At 45.5% G+C, this 23,698-nt stretch overlaps 1 protein-coding gene across 1 annotated transcript in view; it reads left to right on the top strand.

Annotated features, from left to right (window-relative positions):
• Positions 1-23,698, top strand: part of MYO5B (myosin VB) — a 336,132-nt gene that overhangs the window by 187,262 nt on the left and 125,172 nt on the right. The window contains exons 9-12 of the mRNA XM_056847832.1: positions 274-383; positions 6,133-6,398; positions 17,558-17,639; positions 19,944-20,084. Of these exons, the coding sequence (XP_056703810.1) occupies positions 274-383; positions 6,133-6,398; positions 17,558-17,639; positions 19,944-20,084 (599 nt within the window). The remainder of the gene's footprint in view (positions 1-273; positions 384-6,132; positions 6,399-17,557; positions 17,640-19,943; positions 20,085-23,698) is intronic.

Genomic DNA, 23,698 nt, shown 5'->3' on the forward strand with positions numbered 1-23,698 from the left:
TCCCTAATCATGAGTGGGGCAATGGGCTGTATGTCGCACTGAAACCCCTACCCCCCATACTAACTGAGATTTGTATAGGCACCATACTTCCTCTTTCTGCATTATTTTCATAGTCCTAACGGATTACAAACAAGCTCTTTTCTGGTTTTAAGCAAAAGCTGAGATGCTCAGGGTGGGAACAGAATTCAGCCCCTGTGGCTGGTTTTCCAGCGTGTTCAAGCAACTCTCAGTATATTCCCGCTGTGAACACTGGGTATCGATTGTTTCTTTTAGGTGTGAAGGAAACCCATCAGATGACCATTTTTAAGATACTGGCTGCTATCTTGCACCTGGGCAATTTGGATATTCATCCAGAACGTGATGGAGAGTCCTGCACGATATCGGTAATGCCTTAGGAGGCTTGTTGTAAACTCCGGGTTGGGAAATTCCTGGAGATTTGGGGGGGGGCAGTGATTGGGGAGGGGGCTCAGCAGGGATGTGATGCTGTATAGTCTACCTTCCGGCCATTTTCTCCTGGGGAACTAATCTCTGTAGTCTGGAGATGAGTTGTAATTCTGGGGAAAACTCACTTGGAGGTTGGCAACCCTGTGTAGGGATATGGTATTTGTGACATTGGAAATACCTCTGAATCCAGATAAATGTCACCTCTGATATTGGCTTGTAGCTCTGAGCTGTATGAAGTTCTGAGGGCAGAACTTTGCACGATCAGTTTGCTTTTGAGGAAAGAGTGCAGGAGACGTTTTTAAGCTTTTACCGTATCTCTTTAATGGCAAATATACAGGTTGAGCAAAGGAGAAATTGACACATGCCCTGAGAGAGTGTGTGGACTCTGGAAGCAGCAATAGTTCCCACACTCCACTCAAGCAAACAATATGTGCTAATACAGGAGTCCCCGATGTGATGCCGGTGGGCGCCATAAGCCAAAGCACGTGACAGGGGAGTGGGGAGTGAGGTTTATCTCACAGAAAGCACTACAGCCAATTACAAAGCAGCATTTCAAGGGGTGGGGACTCAAATGCTTCCTGATTTCTTGGAGTTCTTTCTGAGCAGACTCACACAAGAAAGGGTTTTAAAAAGACGTTTGGGTTTCTCCCCCCCCCCCCCCATTCCTTTTAGAGAGCTCCGGTTTTTTTTTAAAGATGTGTAAAACGGCACTTGGGTTTCCACGGGGGAAGAGGGACATTTTTCTCACGTAAAGCACTACAGCCAATTACAAAGCAGCATTTCAAGGGGCAGGGACTCAAATGCTGCCTGATTTGAGCTTGGTGCCTGCTGGCGCATAGATCCCCAACAGAAAAGTGTGGGTCGAGCGACCTTTGGGCCCCAGGTAAAACTCCCATGCCTAAACAAAGCCAAAGGCTTTGTAGAAAGGATGAGCTCTGAAAGGGAAGAGGGCAGGGGGGGGGTATGGTTCAGCCCCTGGTTTCCCAGCTGTAAAAAACAAGGCAGCCAGTGACACAAAAGACCTCTGCCTGAGACCCTGGAGAACTGCGAACAGTCAGATAATACTGGGTTACAAGAACCAATGGTATTACTCTGTACAGGGTGACTTTATGCATTTGTGTGTGAGAGAGAGGTAGCATCTCCCAGGTGTTCTGGGGGTGGGGGACTTCTCTGAAGAAGGCTCCATGTGTGGAGTGTATGTCCAGCCTCTCATCCAAAGCCAAGTCAGGAACATGGGATCAGATTCCTCAAGGACAGAATCCCGCTTTTAGGGAGCTGGGATGTCTCCTGCTTTGCCTCAAGTTTGTGACTGGGAATCTCCCCAGACCTCAGAGTCCATCTTGGGGCTTAATTCTGATTTTGTGTTTTACCTCAATCTGCTTTCCTCTCACATCTTGTGCAGTTGGGGGCTGTGCCTCAGTGGAAGAGCCTCTGTTTTGCATGCAGAAGGTTCCAGGTTCAATCCTCGGCATCTCCAGATAAAAGAACCGGGCAGGAGGTGATTTGTTAGACCTCTGCCTGAGGCCCTGGAGGGTTGCTGCCTGTCTGAGAAGACAATACTGACCTTGATGGACCCAGGGCCTGATTCAGTATAAGGCAGGTTCCTGTGTTCAAGAAGGAACAACAGAGGAGAACAGGTAGCATTTTTAAAGGGAAGGTACTTGGACACAGCTGCCATTCATTGTACTGAGGTTTGTGCAGAGGATGCTCTTTGGATGCTCGGTCTCCATCTTGGTCTCAGTCTCCCGCTCTGTCTTTGGGGATTAACGCATGGGCAGAATGTTCTTGGTTCGCTCCTCCCTTATCTCACAATATTTTATTCCGAGACAGGATAGTCAAACGCATGACGCTAGTCCATCCCACTATAAGTCCGAAGCAAGTAGCTGCTGGAGGCTCCCCGTGCGTTTGAGCCACCCATATAATGTGGGATAGCAGGAAGTGACCGCCGTGTCATTTCCCAAGGATTGGCTGGGGGGGTTATCCAATCAAAAGCCGATTTCCCCCCTTTTTTTTTCTTGGGACACCAGCGTTCCGGTATACCATCGTGACTTTGTGAAGCACCCCCCCCTTACAGGGCTGGTCGGGGTGGGGGGCGTCTGTCTGGCCTGGAGAGGGTCGGGGCTTGAGGCGCCTCTTCAGCCTCAGACCAGTCCGAGGGAGAGTCTGAGCTTTCCTCTCCCTCGGAGGCTACCCGGATGGCTCTATGCTCAGCCAGCCGGGTCACAGCCTGCTTCCTCCCTGGCTACTCTTCAGGCCAGAGAAGCTCCGCCCCTTCCACCCTCTGCCCTCCCCCTGGAAGTCCATAGAAGGAGCTCTCCTTCCCCGTCTCGTCACTTCCCTTCCTAGCCAGCAGCGCGGCTTGCACCTGCCCCGCCCTTGCTCACCTGCCGCTCAGCTGTTTGTCGGGGCTGGGAGCTTGAACAAAAGGAGGTTAGTAGCGGGCTAGTCTTGTGATTACACGCATGCTGGCGTTCCGGTAATGCCGCGAAATTAAAAAAAGTAGCGGTTTAGCACCGAAAAGATTGCTAGAAACCAGGGATTGTTTAACCCGGTTTTTGTTTGTTTGTTTTGCTTAAATTGCGCCTAAGGTGGGTCCGATGCGCTGCCCTCGGACGGTCATGCGTTTAGACCACGGGAATTCGCTACTTTTAAGGCACAAAGGCGAGACAAATTGGCCATGCGTTTAACCCCTTGGTCTCCCCTCCCTTCAGAGTTCCACTTTAAAGGCATCCAGAACTTGCCTCACCTGAGGCAGCATAGTACCTCTGGTTGAGATGAGGCAATTCCAGGGAAATGTTCCCCAATGAGTCCAACTTGCTCTAGAGCTGCCTGTCGACAGCCTCTTGGTATGCTTTTATTCCAGCAGTATAAATGCAATGGTAATGTTTCCAGTAAATCTGTTGATCCTATCAGCAATTGTCGTGTCCCATTCAGGGTAGTTCTATTTTTTAATTAAAATACAAAACTGTGCTTTGCCAGCGCTGCTGCTGTTGCTCTGGAGACGTTGCTGTGGATTGTTTAATTTTCAGGGATTTGACAAATTAGGGTAACTGAAGAAATCTTCTCCAAGAGCATTGTATCTTCTTAATGGTTTTGGCATTATTTTAATTAACATGTAAGTGGAGCTGCATGGTGCCGGAACTGCCTGTTACCTTGTTTAATTAGCAACGAGACAACTCCGTTCAACAAAACAAAGACTGTGGAGAAGAGGATTGGAGGGTTGTGGCCCTGGTTCACAACTCTCAGTTGGGTCTTGGTCTGCATGTATATGTCCTGAGTGCCAGGCTATACAGGACAGAGAGGCATCTTGAAGGGTCTGGCTCCCAGGCGTTAAAATGTCCCTGCGTCATGGATGGTCCAAGCTAGCTTGGTCTCGTCTGATCTTGGAAGCTAAGCAGGGTCGGCCCTGATTAGTACTTGGATGGGAGACCACCAAGGGTTGCTATGCATAGGCTGGGAATGGCAAACCATCTATGTTTGTTTCTTCTCCTTGGGAGAGGAGCCTTGGCTTAGTGGTAGAGCATCTGCTTGGCACGCAGAAGGTCCCAGGTTCAATTCCCGGCGTCTCCAATTAAAGGGACTAGGCAAGTAGGTGATGTGAAAGACCCCTGCCTGAGACCCTGGAGAGCTGCTGCCGGTCTGAATAGTCAATACTGACTTTGATGGACCAAGGGTCTGTTTCAGTATAAGGCAGCTTCATGTGTTCAAGAGTCTGAGCCAACCACAAAATGTCAGGGAATGAGGTCATGCATAACTCTAATTGCAACTCTTCAATATTTCAAACAGAAGCTGTGTTTAACAGAATGCCTTTTAAAATGAGAATATCATTAAAAAAATATTGTCTTGCATGCATACCAATGTCACTGTATGACTGAAGGTAAAATCCTTATGCTGTGGTGGCAACTTTAAAAAAAAGTCTGCACAGCCAATCAGCAGCCCTGCTGGGCAAAACCCCCCCCCCATTGTACTGCTTTTTTTTTGTTTTTTTTGCAAATAATGGTTTGACAATTGAACCAGGTACCCAGGAGATGCTTGAGCTTTGGGATTCTAGCACAGAGTTGGATCATAAGGCCCACAAGGGCCCCCTCTCACCTTTCATTTAATAAAAAAGTAGAGAGGAAAGAGTTCCAAACTCCTTTCCTAACATCCAAAAAATACTGTAAGAAAATACACAGAGAAATCGAAGAAACATTACAAACGAACTTTGATTTAAATGCCAAGTATATGCTGTTGGGGATAACTCCCCCCCCCCCAACTAAAATCTCTACACAAGGAGTTGTTTCAGTATGCAACAACGGCAGCAAAAATTCTATTTGCAAAGTACTGGAAATCTAAGAACGTTCCAGACCAAACAGAGTGGATTACAAAATTAGATGAATTTGCAAACATGTCAAGATTGACAAACCTGCTCCGAAGAATGCCGATTGAGCATTACAAATTTGAAATGGCAAATCTTTTTAGATAGATACACATAAAATAATAATGTTGTAACGCTAGTCAAACCTACTAGGAAGTATAGAATTAACTTTAAGTGATTAGTTGTAGATTACAATAATAGCAGCTTCTCAGTAAATTTTGACGAAGTATAGAATAGAAATGAAGTATTAAAGGGTTAGGATTAAAAATCATATTCAGTAACTATTCGCCAGTTTCTGGGGGTAAGGGTACGTAGAAGAGTTATGCTGGGCATCAACTGAAATTGATTTGTAAATTCCCCTTACCTGTCCTCCCACTTTCTTTTCTGTATCCCCCATATAAATAAAAATTAAAAAGGTAATGGGGAGAGTCCCTTGATGCAGAACGGTGGTGGTAAGGTGGTGGAGAGCACACTGTCCAGTTGCAGACGATCTATGGCAACCCCTCATGAGGTTATGAACACATGAAACTGCCTTTAAAAAAAATACTGTGATAACTTAGAACTACGCGGAGGGCCGGGCATGATAGTCCCGACGGCCTTTTTTGAAATCGGGCTCCGTCTCTGCAACTCAAAAGCCTCGCCCTGCAGGGCCGTCTTAATACATGGGCATGCTGGGCAGTTGCCCGGGGCCCCCACGAGCAAAGAGATCCCATGGTAATCTATGTATGTTGTGACTTGCTGTCAATTAATAATAGGGTTGCCAGGTCCCTTTTCTCCACCGGTGGGAGGTTTTTGGGGCAGAGCCTTAGGAGGGTGGAGTTTGGGGAAGGGAGGGACTTCAATGCCATAGAGTCCAATTGCCAAAGCGGCCATTTTCTCCAGGTGCACTGATCTCTGTCGACTGGAGATCAGTCGTAATAGCAGGAGATCTCCAGCTAGTACCTGGAGGTTGGCAACCCTAATTAATAAATAAATACTATTCTAAACTATAAATATTATAAACTATAAATATCATGTTATATTGTTCAGACTTTTTTGTTGATCAGTCTGTGCTGTGCAGAATATTTTTTAATGTTTAAACACTGATTTTGTTGGAATTCCCAATAAAGATATCTTTAATTTTATCGACCATTTACATTTTTATTCCTGTGAGTGGTTGTGTAGGTAGGGGCCCCCAGTGCACTGCTTTGCCCGGGGGCCTATAATGCTGTTAAGACAGCCCTGCCGCCCTGCTCGCTCCTCCCTCTGGCGTCAGTCAGAAGGGTGGGCAGGGTTCTTGTCATCTGGCTTGCATGCACTTGCTGAATCGGATGTCTTTCTTTATGTCCTAGAAACAGGATGAACACCTGCGTAATTTTTGCAGATTGCTGGGCGCGGAGCACAGCCAGATGGAGCACTGGCTTTGCCACCGGAAGCTGGTCACCACTTCGGAGACCTACGTCAAGCCCATGTCAGCCCAGCAGGTGGTGAACGCCAGGAACGCTCTGGCCAAGCACATTTATGCCCAGCTGTTCAACTGGATCGTGCAGCATGTCAACAAGGCCCTGTACACGACGGTCAAGCAGCACTCCTTCATCGGGGTGCTGGACATTTACGGGTAGGAAGGAAGCGCTTTTTGGGAGGGTCTGGGGCTCTGGCATTTGTGGCTTTTTGGAGTTTGGTTTGGTTTACCAGGGTAGATGTGCAGCTGATTGCGAGGAAGGTTGAAACTTGCACTTCATTAACGCTGTAACTTAATGCTGTCACAAGCGTTAGCATGTTCAAACATTGCACCTTCTTAGTTCATGAATGCCAACAGCTATGGTGTAGTGGTTAAGAGTGGTGGACTCTGATCTGGAGAACCGGGTTTGATTCCCCACTCCTCCACATGAGTGGCGGACGCTAATCTGGTGAACCGGGCTGGTTTTCCCAAACCAGTTTCTCCACACCATTCCGATTTGTGTGCACCTCAGTCATCATGTTCCCTCTTGGTCACCCTTTCTTTTCAAAACAAAGAAACTCCATTTTTCTTTAGCCTTTTTGTCACAGAGAAGAGTCTCCGGTTCCTTGACAAATTATAACAGGTCCATGGATTTGGAATTGTTAAAGAGAACCTGGCAAATCCTTATAAGCTCTCTTCTCTTGATTTCCATTTGAATGCCCCTGCCAAGAAGCACACAGATGCATGAATTTGCCTTATTTCTCAGACCAGGGTCAATACTGTCTCTGACTGGCAGCTAATCTGTGGGCTGTCAGGCAGAGGTCTTTCACATCACCTAAGCTTGCTTTGTTTTTGTTTGTTTTTGCTGGAGATGCCGGGGATTGAATCTGGGACCTTCCACGGCTCTGCCTCTGAGCCCCGGCCCTACCCCACATACTGAAGGGGTGGCCTGCCAAAGCTCTTAGTGACAAGAAAATGAGAGCAGTAAGAATAAGACAAGGAAGTGTATGACAGTTCAAGGGACTGAGATAAGGAACTTGTGTTTGACAATAATATCCATAAAAGAGCACATTAGATATGAAAATGTCTGTTAATGCAACCCTCTCCCCCCCCCCCAATTCCTCACTCATCCATTGGTGATTATTTGTCATGGATGTGTGGGGGGGTCGTTTTAAAAAAAAAAGGCTGAGCCAAAGTGACATTTAATTGATCAAAGGGGCCCCTGCAGCATAAGCAGCTTTGTCAGCGGCGTGTCAAGAATATGATCTTTATTAGCGAAAGAGCCGTTATCTGTTAGGGCGGAAACAGGTGAGGACCAGCTCTCCCCTTCTTGTTTGCTTACACTTCTGTATGGGAGGCTCTGCTTCGAGAACGCGGGATCGGAGCAGGGGAACTCAACAGGTCTAGCTGCAACGTCCCTCCCCCAAAGCGAGACCCGGCACACGCCCCCTGCCCCGAATCATCCTACACAAATTAATACCATAAACATTCCCTCGAGCGGAACATGGTTGCCTCAGAAAGATGCTTGTTACTACGGGCAATTTGAGACGTTGCAGGAAAAAGCCATAGCGGTGTTGTGGGTTGAATATCGGAGTAGTATCTGGGAGACCCAGGTTTGAATCCCCACTCTGCCACGGAAGCTTGCTGGGTGACTTTAGGGCTGTCACAGACTCTCAGCCTAACCTACCACACTGGGTTGTTGTGAGGATAAAAAAGGAGGAGTGGAGAATGATTTAAGCTGCTTTGGGTCCCCATTGGGGAGAAAAGTGGAGTGTAACAAAATGCTTAAATAAATTGAAATTATGCCTTATGGTCTGAGTAGACAATGCTGACTTCGATGGACCAAGGGTCTGATTCAGTAAAACAATGTGGCATGCTTGATTCTCCCCTCCTGCATTTTATCCTCCCTGATCTGACGAGATCAAGCTAGCCTGGGCTATCCAGGTCAGGGAAAGACATGCTTTTAATCATAGTTAAAGACCCAAATGAAATGTCTCATTTTAGCTCTCACATTAATGTTTAATGGCTGGGGTGGGTGGGAAAGTTAACTGATTTCAAAGACATGTTTGAAATCACCATCACTGGCAATGAGATGTCAGTCCAACGGCACATGCATCCTTCCAGCTAATCCAGTCGCCTCACTCTGTCTTATAGGAGAGCTGTCCTTTTCCTCCTCGGAAGATTCCCCCCCCCCTTGTATCATGTTGAGTAACTATAAGTACCTCTAGGTGACAAAGTCAGTCAAGCTAACCTCCTCAGAGGAAAGCAGAACCACCCCTCAAGATGTCTGGCCAGTTGAACTGGAAATGAATTACTTTCCTACCCAGGCATACTAATCAGCAAGACCTAAACTTTCCGTCAAGCATCTTTCAGATCTGTAGCCACCGGCTGGTGCTCAAAGAGCCCTGTGAAACGTGCCCCGTGGATCCGTGGCACATTAGCATTTTGTGCTGATGCTAAACCATTTGTTTATTGGTGTGTCTCTTTCAGCGCTGCTTAACAAGCGGATGACACTTTTTTCACACAGCACATAGTTAAATTGTGGAACTCCCTGCCCCAGGATGTGGTGATGGCTGGCAACTTGGAAGGCTTTAAGAGGAGAGTGGACATGTTCATGGAGGAGAGGGCTATCCATGGATACTAGTCAAAATGGATACTAGTTGTGATGCATACCTATTCTCTTCATTATCAGAGGAGCATTAGGTGCTGTGGAACACAGGCAGGATAATGCTGCTGCAGTCGTCTTTTTTGTGGGCTTCCTAGAGGCACCTGGTTGGCCACTGTGGGAACAGTCTGCTGGACTTGATGGACCTTTGTCTGATCCAGCATGGCCTTTCTTATGTTCTTATGACAAGAAAAGGGCAACTGGCCGAGTACCATAGATGCCATTGAAAATTTTATCGTGAGCCAGATAAGGTTTCATCTACATCCCCGTTTGCTGCATTACCATAAACAGCAGAGAGAAACGTGGAGTATTAAGCTGTGGCTGGCGCATAAGTTGAATTAATCTCTGCCTCCAATTAGCAAGCATAGCAGTTGGCAACATAGTCGTGTGCTTAACTAACTACACCCCACGCTAATGTAACATGGAAATGATGTGCTTATTGCCTTCTTTGGTCATTTGGTGACTGCGTCCTGGTGTGTAATGGCAGCTTCAATCACACATTGGTGACTCTCTTCACTACTTTGGCACATGTACCTGTGTGGTGCTTCTCTCCTCCGCTTGATTTTTCCATCTGCTACTTCTGGCTAAAGCATCTTTTATTCATTTATGACACCTGAAATCATAAGAAAATGCATTACGAAGTGATCTACTGCTATGGGAAGACATTTTTCACTCTGTAGTAAATATCCAGTATGTCTTGTACATTTCCTGATCTGGATCATAGAATCATAGAGTTGGAAGGAACCACCAGGGTCATCTAGTCCAACCCCCTGCACAATGCAGGAAATTCACAACTACCTCCCCCACACACCCCCAGTGACCCCTACTCCATGCCCAGAAGATGGCCAAGATGCCCTCCCTCTTATGATCTGCCTAAGGTCGTAGAATCAGCATTGCTGACAGATGGCCATCTAGCCTCTGCTTAAAAACCTCCAGGGGAAGGAGAGCTTACCACCTCCCGAGGAAGCCTGTTCCACTGAGGAACTGTTGTAACTGTTAGAAAATTCTTCCTAATGTCTAGACGGAAACTCTTTTGATTTAATTTAACCTGGATGATCCAGGTTAGTCCAATCTCATCAAATCATGGAAGCTAAGCAGGGTTGGAGGGGGGGAAATTCAGCATTCAATGCTGGACGGTTGAATCTTTTCAAAAGTACCAGTGTGAGGCACAACATGAGATGAAGTGACTCAAAAAAGGAAGCCACAGTCTGCAAGGCTTTAAATGATCAGATGTTTTGAAGGTCATTGATTCATAGGGTCCCCATAAGTCGGAGGTGGCACAGTGGCACATAGCAAAAAAACACAAAAAACAGTAACTTAATCCTTAGGCATTCACAAAATTGATGTTGTCATTTCTGCATGAAATACCCAAAGCAGGGTATAGTAAGAGCAAAAGGGGAAAAAGCTAAAATGCCACACAAAAAGTTGAAATGCCATATTGTTAATATTTAAAACCAAAGAATAAAACCAAGGGTTAGGTCCAAAGGTTCTGTTCTGCTCACAGTGGAGCTGAAGGACCCAGGGAAATTTCACCGTTCATGAAATACAACCTTTGGGTCTAATATGCTGTTTTAAAGATCTATTTGCATTCCGTCGTCCTTTTTGAGAATGTGGGCTTATGTGTATTTTTCCGAGACCATCCGGAATATGCTGCTTCAAAATGTTGTCTAGAATAGCAAGGATCAATCTGACACCTCCCAGCAGGGGGGAAATTAGTACAGCTTTGTGCTATTAGCAGATTTCCTCTTCCGTGGTGTTGAAGGATATCACACAATTTCTCCTCCTTTGAGCTAATCTGGGTGATGAAGATCAAGACTCTCCTTTTAAAAAAAACCCAAACAGGTAGAAGAAGTAGAAGAGTTGATTTTTATACCGCGCTTTTCTCTTCCATAAGGAGTCTCAAAGCAGCTCACAATCGCTTTCCCTTCCCCTCTTCACAACAGACACCTTGCGAGGTAGGTGGGGCTGAGAGCGTTCAGAGAGGACTGTGACTGGCCCAACATCCCCCAGCAGGCTTCATGTGGAGGAGAAGGGAACCTGGCCCAGTTCACCAGATTAGAGTCCACCACTCTTTAACCACACTGGTACCCTTTTGGTGCTTCATAACTGGGGATCCACATATTTGAAGGACCGTCTCCTTATGTATGTCCCTGTGCACCATTTACGATTTTCAGGCCGCCATTTTTGGGGTATCCCACCACTTAGAGTGGCCCGTGCGGCATTGACTAGAGCCCAGGGCTTTTCCATCATGGCTCTGGCTTTGTGGAATAATCTCCCTGAAGAGGTGAGGGGGGTCCCACTCCTTGAAGATCTTCAAGGAGATCTTCAGGAGATCTTCAGGAGAAACTACAAGGCCTGCCTGTGTACCCATGCCTTTGAGGGGATTTGAATGGTAGGCATCTCAAGATGGGGAAGGAGGGGAAGGTTTGGGGTTGCTTATTTCATTCTGGTTTTATCAGAAACGTTTTAAAATTATTGAGAGCCAGCGTGGTGTCGTGGTTAAGAGTGGTGGCTTGGAGCGGTGGAGTCTGATCTGGAGAACCGGGTTTGATGCCCCTCTCCTCCACATGAGCGGTGGACACTAATCTGGTGAACCGGGTTGGTTTCCCCACTCCTCCACATGAAGCCTGCTGGATGACCTTGGGCCAGTCACAGGTCTCTTAGAGCTCTCCCAGCCTCACCTACCTCACAGAGTGTCTGTTGTAGGGAGAGGAAAGTGATTATAAGCCGGTTTGATTCTCCCTTAAGTGGTAGAGAAAGTCGGCATATAAAAACCACTTCTTCGCTTATTGTAAGCCGCCTTGGACCATGAGGAAAGGCGGGATATTAATGTTTTAATAAATAAATAAGATATTCTTTCCCTTATGGGGCAAATGGCACTAGGAGAGAGGGGGCACTAGGGAATGCTTTGCATTTGTCTGGCACTGTAAAATCTTCATTGCAGACTTGAGTCTTCTTTGGCAATCAGACTTTGGTAATCTTGGCAGCAATCCTGTATAGTAGGTGAGTATTATTATTTGGGCTGCCAATTCCAGGTTGAGAAATTCCTGGAGATTTGGGGGGTGGGGTGGAGGGGTATAATGCCACAGAGTCCACCTCCCAAAGCATTTTCTCCCGTGGGACTTATCTCTGTCGTCTGCAGATCAGTTGAAATTCCTGGAGAGCTCTCGGCCCCACTTGGAGGCTGGCTACCCAAGCTGTTATCCCCGTACTGCAGATGGGGAAATTAAGGTTCTGGCTCGAGGAGAGACTCAGCCTTGGGGGCTTCCCAAATTTCAGTCTCTTTGCCATGTGTTACCTCAGGATTGTAATCACAAGATCCCCAAAATGGCTCACTCCCCACCCCGAGACCACAGCCTGGTCAAAATCTCCCCCCCCCCCGTCTACACCAAATGGCTACTTTTAGTGTTTACTAAAACAAACAAGGGAGATCCTGGATCATTTCCAGTCTGGCTTTTGGTACCCATGCAGAAGAGAGTGATGCTTGCAAACTTGGAATGTACATATCTAATGTATCCAGGTGGCTTTGTGGAATGAGCCACGGTGGGAGATTTATCTGCCTGTTTGCGTGTTTAATGCTGATTCTGTTGATACTGCAACCAGGGTATAAATGATGTGCAGTGTGGGTATGCATACCTAAATCCAGTCAACTATGATTGTACTTCTCTTTCGAAGAAGCATCAGTAAAAAAGGGTAAAACTTGGGGCTTTTGGGGGTGTGTGCAAGAAATAGTTTGTGCAAATTCTGTTCGTTCTTTCCTCTTCATTTAAATATCTCAGTGGCTTTACACTTTTCATGAAAAGGAATCCAACCTTCAAGCTAGCCTGATCGGTAGTCCTGCAGGCTGTTATATTTCCTTAGGAAGAAATACACATAAGCACAATGTCCGCTTATAAGCAAAAAGGGGAAAGTCTGTTTTGTAAATAGCCAGTGTAGCCTAGTGGTGATGGGGCTGGGAAGAGCCGGGTTCGAATCCCTCAGGGGAGGGTTCTACCCTGTGGGCCTGGTGGGCCTGCAGTTCCCTCCCCTGAATCTTCACCCTATGGCTGGTTTAGGAGCAACATCAGACAAATGAAGAGAAAACCTTCCTAAAATTTTACTTGCGCAGGGTTTCCAGTGCTTGGTGTTTTTAAACTGGATCACTGGTACCTCTGCATGCATCACCCGCATGCCACAGATCTGTCACCCAGAAGTGTGTGTGCTTAACCCTACATGTGTAGGAGCCAGAATCCCAGCTGAAACAGAGCACAGAATGGAGAGAATCCCACATGGATACTTTGGGTTGTTTGGGTGGTGGTGCAAAGCAAAGGTATTTATTACAGTCCACGACCAGCAAAGGGTGGTGGTGTTTTATAAGAACATGGCAGGTGTCCCTATTGATCTGGGACTGAGGGGCTGTAATGAAGAAGAAGAAGAGTTGGTTTTTATACTCCACTTCACCGTTTAGGAGTCTCAAAGTGGCTTACAATCGCCTTCCCTTCCCCTCCCCACCACAGCTCTCTGTGAGGCAGGTGGGGCTGAGAGAGTTCAGAGAGATCTGTGACTAGCCCAAGGTCATCCAGCAGGCTTCTTGTGGAGGAGTGGGGAATCAAACCCGGTTCTCCTGATTAGAGTCTGCCACTCATATGGAGGAGCAGGGGATCAAACCCGGTTCGCCAGATTAGAGTCTGCCACTCATATGGAGGAGTGGGGAATCAAATCCGGTTCTCAAGATAAGAGTCTACCATTCTTAACCACTACACCACGCTGTCTCTCTAATGAGTAAGGAACTGGTGCCTGACCCCTCAGGGATCCTGGCTCAAACCCTATAGTCCCTTACCAAAGTGCGACTTGTTCACTTAGGGCGAAAACGCATGGTCACTTTATCTTCCTTTAATCCCTGTTTCAGCCAGGATTCAGCCAGGATCAAACGCATGCATTTCGCCTAATGTGCGTTCGATCCTGGCTAAAACAGGGATTAAAGGAGGATAAAGCGACCATGCGTTTTTGCCCAAAGTGTCCAGTTTTCTATTTTTGAATCTGGAAGTATGAGGCAGAAATTAAACTCTTGTCTGTGTATGTTTGAGAAGAGAACTTTGACTTCAACACTAAAAAAGGTTGAGGAATTCACTTGTCAGCAAGATGTGTGGACTTTGAACCGCAGCAGCAAGTTCTTGGGGAATAAACTCATTCAGCCCTTTTGAAATCTGTCAGTGGAGGGGCGATTTCATAAATCACATTTCAGGATTCAGACATTTTTTTTCTTCATGCGCGCTCTGCCTTGTACAACACACCTCCTCTACCTTCTGCACCATCATCGTTTGTGTATTGGTTTGTTCGCAGTACCTCTCCACAGTTCAGTGCCTCGTCCCCCCCCCCTTTAGGGTTGCCAACAATGGGTTGGAAAATTCCTGGAGATTTGGATTGTGGAGCCTGAAAGGGTGAGGTTTGGGGAGGGAGCTCAGCAGGGCATAATGTCACAGAGTCCACTTTCAAAAGCTGCCATTTTCTCCAGGGAAACTGATCTCTGTCATCTGGAGATCAATTGTAATACCAGGAGATCTCCAGGCTCCCATGAACACATGAAGCTGCCTTCTACTGAATCAGACCCTTGGTCCATCAAAGTCAGTATTATCTACTCTGACCAGCAGCGGCTCTCCAGGGTCTCAGGCAGAGGTCACGGTGCCTACTTGCCTAGTCTCTTTAACTGGAGATGCTGAGGATTGAACCTGGGACCTTCTGCATGCCAAGCAGATGCTCTACCGCTGAGCTATGGCCCTTCTCCCACTGGAGGTTTACAACCCTACCCCCATTCGGATCACCATGTATTATATATGTGTAGGCATATCAATTACAAACCCCGTCTGAACGTCTTTTGCCTTAAAAACCCTACAGGATTGCCATAAGCCAGCTGTGATTTGATGGCAAAAAATGTATATATAATACATATATATATAAGCTTTCTTCATTGTATCTTCCACATAACCACTTCAGCTGTCTAACATCTCAAACATGCTAGTGTTTGCCACATGACTAGTCTCCTACATAGGGTTTGCCAGCCTCCAAGTGGTGGCTGCAGACCGCTCTTGCAAGCTATCAAAGCAGACAGTATTATCTTGAACCTTCAGTCCACGTTATCTGTTAAATTAAGCTGTTACATTTGCTCTTAATCTGATAGCATCGGAGAAATTGGGGGACATTTTTTAACCCAACTACGCTGTATTAAACGTAAGAAGGTTGTAGAGCATGGAGAATTACAAATGGTCACCCGCTAAAAATGACAATAAAAAGTTATTTTAAGCTTTTTATCTTTACGATGCAGTAAAAGCATTTTGCCTTGCTGATCTATTTCATCTTCTGGTAAGTTTTAAAAATGGAAAGAAAGAGGCTCATATTTCTTCCCGCTTTGTTCTAGAAAGAAGCAAATAAACAAAACCCACAGACATAATTATCTGTAAATAGGTAGGTCAGTCAGGATATATCTAGTGCCCAATTTGTCTTTTAAAAAGAAAGGGAGGAATTATTCAAACTGCTGTTGGATTGGCTATTATGATTTTTGGCTTCACAAACAGACAAAAACTTTTCTTTAATTGTTGCTCCTTGGGAGCCAATGTCGTGTAGTGGTTCGAGTGTTGGACTAAGCTCTGGGAGATCTGGGTTCGAATTCCCACTTTGCCATGGAAGCTTTCTGGTTGACCTTGGGCAAGCCACAGACTTTGAATCTAACCCTCCCCCCCAAGGTTGTTGTTATCGGACAGTGATGTACGCTGCTTTGGGTCTCCGTAGGGCAAAAGGCAGGGTATAAATGAAACAATATGAAAATCAAATAAATGTGAGGCTCTTCCTGTTTTTGTAAGCATCGGTACGTGAGACTGCAGGTGCTGTGAACAGAGACAAATTCATATGGCAACTTCAGGACTCTGATATTTGTAGTTTATATACTACGATCTATCTACACAGATGGAATGAGACCAGGTGTCAAAATCCAACTGGTTCGACTCTTTCCATTTTGTTTTTTTCCATATGGGAAACAAACATGTAAGACTTTATTCTCACACATTGGTTCCTCTCCTCTTGCACTGAGCTTTTCTCTTTTTAATTTATTTTTATTTGGTTAAGCTGAACTGGTCAGATCTCAGAAGCTAAAGCAGAGTTGGCCCTGGTTAGTATTTGGATAGGAGACTGACAAAGAATACGTGACACGGAGGCAGGCAATGGCAAACAACCTCTGTTCATCTCTTGCCTTGAAAAGCCTACGGGGTCACCATAAGTCAGCAGTGACCTGATGATACTTTCCACCACATGCCTGGGCTGTCTATCTGATCTAGATGTCCCAGGCTAGCCCCATCTCATCAGATGTCAGAAGCCAAGGAGGGTCGGCCCTGGTTAGTACTTGGATGGGAGACCACCAAGGAAGGCCAGGGTCGCTACACAGAGGTAGGCAATGGCAAACCGCCTCTGAATGTCTCTTGCCTTGAAAACCCGATAGGGTCACCATAAGTCGGCCATGACTCTTTCCACCACCATCAATACTATGCAGACAGTTATGAAGGACACTTAGCATCAGTAGGCAAACCGAGAAAAAGAAGCAGTTCTGGTCACCAACCTAAAAAAGGATATTACAGAGCTTGAGAAGGTGCAGAAAAGAGCAACCAAAATGATTAGGGGACTAGAGCAACTGTCCTATGGGGACCTTAGGGCTGTTTAGCTTGGAAAGAAGGCGGCTGAGGGGAGGCATGATAGAGGTCTATAAAATTATGTATGGTTTGGAGAGAGTGGACAGGGAGAACTTTTTCTCCCTCTCCCATAATACTAGAACACGGGGTCATCTGCTAAAGCTGGAGGGTGAGAGATTCAAAACAGATAAAAGGAAGTATTTTTTCACACAACACATATTTAAATTGTGGAACTCCCTGCCCCAGTATGTGGTGATGGCTGGCTGCCATCTTGGAGGGCTTTAAGAGGGGAGTGGACATATTCATGGAGGAGAGGGGTATTCATGGCTGTTAGTTAGAATGGAATCTAGTCATGCTGCATACCTATTCTCTCCAGGATCAGAGGAGCATGCCTATTATTTTGGGTGCGGTGGAACACAGGCAGGATGGTGCTGCTGCAGTCGTCTTGTTTGTGGCTTCCTAAAGACACCTGGTTGGCCCCTGTGTGAACAGACTGCTGTACTTGATGGGCCTTGGTCTGATCCAGCAGGGCCTTTCTTATGTTCTTATGTTCCTAATTATATGCTTGATATGCAGAAGGGCCCAGGTTCAATCCCCAGCATCTCCAGTTAAAGGGACTAGGCAAGTAGGTAATGTGAAAGGCCTCTACCTGAGACCCTGAAGAGCTGCTGCCAGTCTGAGTAGACAATACTGACTTGGATGGACCAAGGGTCTGATTCAGTAGAAGGCAGCTTCAGGTGTTCATGTGTTCAAGAGCCCTGTTGAATCAGACCAGTGGTCCATCCAGTTCAGCATCCTGTCCCACACAATGGCCAACCAGTCTCTCTGGAGGGCAAACAACAGGGCATAGATGCCGAGATCTTCCCCTGATGTTGCCTCCTGGCACTGGTATTCAGAGGTTAGCTGCCTCTGAACGTGGAGGTTCCCTTTAGTCACCAGAGATGCATGATCCCAAAACAGATCTTATAGAACCGTTCTGTGGGGGCATGACTTGAGATCATTGTGTTGATTTGCAGGTTTGAGACCTTCGAAATCAACAGCTTCGAGCAATTCTGCATCAACTATGCAAATGAAAAACTCCAGCAGCAGTTCAACTTGGTAAGTTGAGCTTGGAAAAATTTCCCTGGGGGATTTGGAGGGGGGTGGTCTTTTCATGAAGGATGGGAAGCGAGTCCCTAAATATATTGTTAAAGGTATTACTTTTTTTTAACTTACTTTACTTTAATGATAGTGCTCATGTAGCCAATTCCACCTCGAACAGTGTCACACCGAGACTGAAACTAAAGGAAAAGGAACTACGGTATATATTTTAATATTGTCGAAGGCTTTCACGGTCAGAGTTTATTGGTTCTTGTAGGTTATCCGGGCTGTGTGACCGTGGTCTTGGTATTTTCTTTCCTGACGTTTCGCCAGCAGCTGTGGCAGGCATCTTCAGAGGAGTAACACTGAAGGACATGTCCTTCAGTGTTACTCCTCTGAAGATGCCTGCCACAGCTGCTGGCGAAACGTCAGGAAAGAAAATACCAAGACCACGGTCACACAGCCCGGATAACCTACAAGAACCAATATATATTTTAATATTTGTATATAAGTAAATATCTAGATAACCAATAAAAGTATTAATATTTTAATGTTAATTGACCGAGAAAGAAACTTGGCAACTGCCACTAGTATTAAAATCTACCTGTGCTAAAAGGACCCTCCGATTATCCAATTCGCACACAGGGTTCCGGATAAAAGGTGTTATCCATCTGTTTCTTGCCTCATTGAGCAGGGCACAAGGTGTTATTTTTTTTAATGACATACTTTACTCACAGCAGAGAAATCTAAAGGATGTATTTCTTTAATAAATGATAAAAGTACGCTAAAAGTACACAGAAACACTCATATAAATCTTTACGGTAGAGCTGCAATCTTACACATTCTGAGGGGAAAGGTATGCTCCATTGTAATCAGTGGAAGTTTCTGCCAAAAAGAATGTGTGGGATTAAGCCAGAAACCAAACTAGGAGTTACTACACAGTGGGTAGCCGTATCTGAAGAAGTGAGCCGTATCTAGCTGTATCTGAAGATGTGAGCTGTGGCTCACGAAAGCTCCTACCCTACCAGAAAATATTTTTGTTAGTCTTTAAGGTGCTACTGGACTCTTGCCCTTTTCTACTAGGAGTTACTACTTTCACAACATCACCATCAGGACCTGCAGCTGAACAGCAGGTGCAGGTCCGCATGGCAAGTCATGTGTAAAAAGCACAGTTGGGCCAGATTCTGATTGGGCCATTGGTGTGGGGAGTGGAGGGGTTCTCCCCCACACTGTGGTTTCTTCATCAGCTGGGGGCTGTGGGAGCTGGCGTTGTTCACACCATTGGGAAGCTGCATTTGTTGCCCTGGAGACCCGAAGCCGTGACCTGGCCACGTCCCGTGGCTAACTTGTGAAAGAAGTAACATCTAAACATTTTGTGGAAACACTCGTAGCCCTCAGTTCACTGTGTCGCTCACAGCTGTTGGTGTTGCTGGTATCTTTCTCGTCCAACCACGTTCTCTTGGGTAGCCTCCTCTGGAATTTGATGAATTCAAATTTGATGTTTTGTGCCACATTCCTTTTATGAGACACTTTGTACTGTCATGGCCACAGATGTGACAAGTTCTGCTCTGCGCTTAAGCCCTGTCCAGGGGGCCAGCAATTTCTTTGTTTTAAATCAGAATTTGGGAACCTTAACAGTGGAAAAAAGCAAAAGAGAGCCAGCTTGGTGCAGTGGTTAAGAACCGTGGTTTGGACCGTGGTTTGGACTAATCTAGTGAACTGGGTTTGATTCCCCCAGTCCTCCGCATGCAGGCTGCTGGGTGACCTTGGACTAGTCACAGCTCTCTGAGAGCTCTCTTAGCCCCACCTACTCACAGGGTGTCTGTTGTGGGGAGGGGAAGGCAAGGCGACTGTAAGCCGGTTTGATTCTTAAGTGGTGGAGAAAGTTGGCATATAAAAACCAACTCTTCCTTTTCTTCTAAAAAAAAAATGTTGGGAAAAGTTGAAGGCAGCAGGAAGAGGAAGAGCCAACATAAGATGGATTCACTCAATCAAGGAACCCACGGCCCTCAGTTTGTGAGATCTGAGCAAGGCTGTTAACGATAGGATGTTTTGGAGGCCATTACTTCATATGGCTGCTCTAAGTTGGAAGTGACTTGATGGTGCAGAACACAGCCAGGCTATTCTTGAGTCCATAATACCAAAAATGAGAAATGAAAACAAGAACAAAACACAGATTTAATCTAGATGCTGGCTAAGAACTTGCCCACAGTGCCGGCTAAGCCTTGTTGGTCTACTAGGCCCATGAGAACCTTTCTCGTTTATCATCAAGTTACTATTCTGTAAACCCAGACAGATCTTTACTATCTCTTTCTGTTGCAGCATGTGTTTAAATTGGAGCAAGAGGAGTATATGAAGGAAGAAATCCCTTGGACTCTCATCGACTTTTATGATAACCAGCCGTGCATAGACCTCATAGAAGCTAAACTGGGTATCTTTGACTTGTTGGATGAAGAATGTAAGGTGAGCAGTCCGGAGATGCTTATTTCGCGCGTTGGATTCTGCCACATGGGTGAACATCACAGAGCGTAGTCAGGGGCAGGAGGCGAGACCGTGAAGTGATAAGCTTTAAACTTTAAAAACCGCTGCTTCGCTCTTGTGTGCTTAGCCGAGCAGAGTTGTGGGGAGCGCATTTTTAAACCTCCCTGACCGGAGAATTTTAGTTCTCCCTTGGGTTCTTTGAAATTGGAATTTCCCAGCCTGCTCTACTCACCAAAAGCAATGACCAGGGAAACATAGATCATGCATCAGAAAACTCTTACATACTACACAAACGTTATGATAGTGAACCAGAGAGATTTATTAAGCGTACAGGAAAAATACAAAGAAAGGAAAGAAACAGTACTTAACTTTAATATTTAAGGCAGAATTTAACAGACTCACATATACACAGACAAAACAGTTATCAGAGATCTCTGGATCACTCTAAGGAGAGATGGCTAGAGCCTAATTTCTTTCCCCAGAATGATAAGGAAACAGGGGATCTTGCGAGACCCTTTATACGCTAAACCATGGGAAAGAGAATCTTCAACAGCCCTTTTTTACAAGCTTTCCGGAGCTGGGCCTGTTTCCTTTCTGTGAAACTTTCTGTTCTTAATATGTTACTTAGCTGACAATTGCTTGTCTGTGAAGCTTTGTTTGCCTAAACAATTTCCCTTAATCTAGCAGAGATTTTTGTTGCTAGTTAAATGGCCTTTTGTGTCCCGGAAAGCAATTGCAAACATCTATCTCCTAGTAATGTAATTTCAAGATCACAGATTCTAATTTGAAGAAGGAGTCAGACTAGAAGCAGCTGAAAGCTAAAGCCATGGGCCTTACTGCGTTTCAAACTATACGTTAAGGCCTATAAATGGTTCTTTCTTAACACAAACAAGAATATGTTTAATACTAAAAAAATTCCCACCACACTCCCCTGTTCCCACAGTTTGTCTTACAGCTGAGCTCATCCCTTTACTGCTTTCCTAACCACAGGCCGCCTGTGTCGGCGAACAGAAAATCTTAAGCTATTGAAAAATAATTACAAATTGGTGCAAGACCCATAAAGATCGTAAAAATAAGAGCAGTGAAAGGATCTTTAAAAACCATCCAGCTCAACAAATAAAAATATCATTTTCGCAACTGTTGAAATGGTAAAATTTTTAAATGGCTTAGCAGTAGAAAAAAACTATATCGTCTCTTCAGCAACGGTAACATTAGCAGTAGAAACAAGGAAAAGAACCCGTTAACACAACCACTGAAAGCCTGGGAGAATAAAAGCATTCTGCTTCTGTAAGAGGGATCATGCTGAATGTAGCCTCAGGCACTGGCCTTTATTTGTTTGTTAAAAATATTTATAAACCACCATGCTAAGAGAAGACTCCGGGGTATCATACAAAGTACAGCATAGAGCAATGGAATGCCTAACCCCTTCCCCCAAAATTGCAGATAACCACAACAGCCTGACCCAAATCCTTATGAGCCCTTTTAAAGAAACTATGTTATAGCTCTTCCTGTGACAACGAAAGGTCAGTCCATATTTCTGGTGGTAGTATGGGGAAGGGTCCCATCTTCAAAGTGCTGGAATGGTTGCGGAAAATGTTCTGGGATGTGATGACACCCCCACGAATGGAAACGTTGGGAATAATGTACAGTATGCTTGAATGAATGTTAGCCTCTTTGGGCAGATCTTAATGGTTTTTATAGAGGGATTAGAACTACAGTATAATAGAACAGCTCGGGAGGTCGCTTTTGTGAGGGAATAGGTTTGCAGTCCGTTGCCATGTTTACTGTATGCATCGCCTTCCTTTTACTGCCTTGGCTTCTACTTTTGTAACCCACTTTCTGCATAATGGTATGTCTTGCCCTGGTTTTTATTGCTGTCAGCAGTTCCTTGTTTGCAATGTTTTCCAATTCTGTAATCCGCATTCTGCTCCATTGTTTGTTGGTGGTATTTCCTGTCAGTTGGAATGGATTTGTGCATTTTGTAATCTTCCTTGGGTCTCAGTGATTTATTTATTTAAATTGTGGAACGCGTAGTTAAATTGTGGAACTCCCTGCCCCAGGATGTGGTGATGGCTGCCAATTTGGAAGGCTTTAAGAGAGTAGTGGACATGTTCATGGAGGAGAGGGCTATTTAAGGCTACTAGTAAAAATGGCTACTAGTCATGCTGCATACCTATTCTCTCCAGGATCAGAGGAGCATGCCTATTCTATTAGGTGCTGTGGAACACAGGCAGGGTTATGCTGCTGCAGATGTCTTGTTTGTGGGCTTCCTAGAGGCACCTGGTTGGCTACTGTGTGAGAAGACTGCTGGACTTGATGGACCTTGGTCTGATCCAGCAGGGATTTCCTTATTTTCTCAGCAAGAAGGGTGGCCTATAAACAAAGTAAACAAACTGCAACCCAGTTCACAAATATCCTCGAGGAGCTGTTTGGGCCAGGGTGGGGAAATTTCCCCGTTTATCTATCCCCCCCATCTGTTGCCCACCCAATTCTTTATGGCCCCCCAAATGCAGTAAGAGCATACCTTTACATTAAATTGGAGCTGTATTGTCTGTTACTTTAAAAAGAGACATAGCTGAAATGTTAAATGGCTGTGGAATGTGGTTTTAGAAAACACACTAGACCTTTTTATCATTTACATGACTAGCATCTTGAAAGATAACATTCAGTTCAACTACTTTCTTGGTCTGTAAGGAGGAAGTGGCCTTGGGGTCCCAGTTGGGGAATCGGGTGGTAGTGGTCTTTCCTCTCAACTTAAGATTGTTGTGGAGGTGCAAGGGAGTCCACGGGATGTTGTGTATCCATGAATCCTTCATGGGATAGCTGACAGAGCTCCATGGTGCCCCCCAGTTGCTGAAAGCAAGGTCTGGTCATTCTTCTTTGACTCAGCTGGAGAAGTGTAAAAAAAAACATTTTTGGTATTGCTTTAATCTTATTGGTGGTGGTGGAAAGGGCTGTCAAATTACAACTGACTTATGGTGACCCATAAGTAGTTTGCCATTGCCTTCCTCAGCATAGCAATCCTCGACTTCCTTTGTGGTCTCCTATCCAAGTATTAACCAGGGCCAACTCTGCCTAGCTTCCAAGATCTGATGAGGCTGGGCTAGCTTGGCCCATCCAGATTAGGACAAAAGACATTTCAGAGGTGGTTTGCCATTGTCTGCCTCTGCATAGTGACCCTGGTATTCCTTGATGGTTTCCCATCCAAGTATTAAACCAGGGCTTATCCCAATTAACTTCTGAGATCTGCCGAGATCCGGCTAGATTGAGCCATATTAGCCTTAGCAGTAATTCCCAATTTTATGGGGAGAATAATCCTATTCCCCATCATGTTGTCCCAAGGACCACTTCTGCGATTTAAGCATAAAATACTTGTAACAATCCAGCTTTGACTGCAATCCTGCCCCACTGAAATTTAAGGGAAAGCAGCTATCCTCCGTTAAAAGAACGTGGGATATGTTATGGATTGGTGGTATCAGTGGCAAACCCAGGAAAAGAGCAGCCTTCGGGTTGGTTGAACAATGGTTGATGAACTACATTGTTAAGCACTATAATATACTCTTTGTAAAAACTTGGGTGAATATAAGATCTTTGCA

This window comes from Euleptes europaea, chromosome 4, assembly GCF_029931775.1.
Source record: "Euleptes europaea isolate rEulEur1 chromosome 4, rEulEur1.hap1, whole genome shotgun sequence".
NCBI lineage: Eukaryota > Metazoa > Chordata > Lepidosauria > Squamata > Sphaerodactylidae > Euleptes > Euleptes europaea.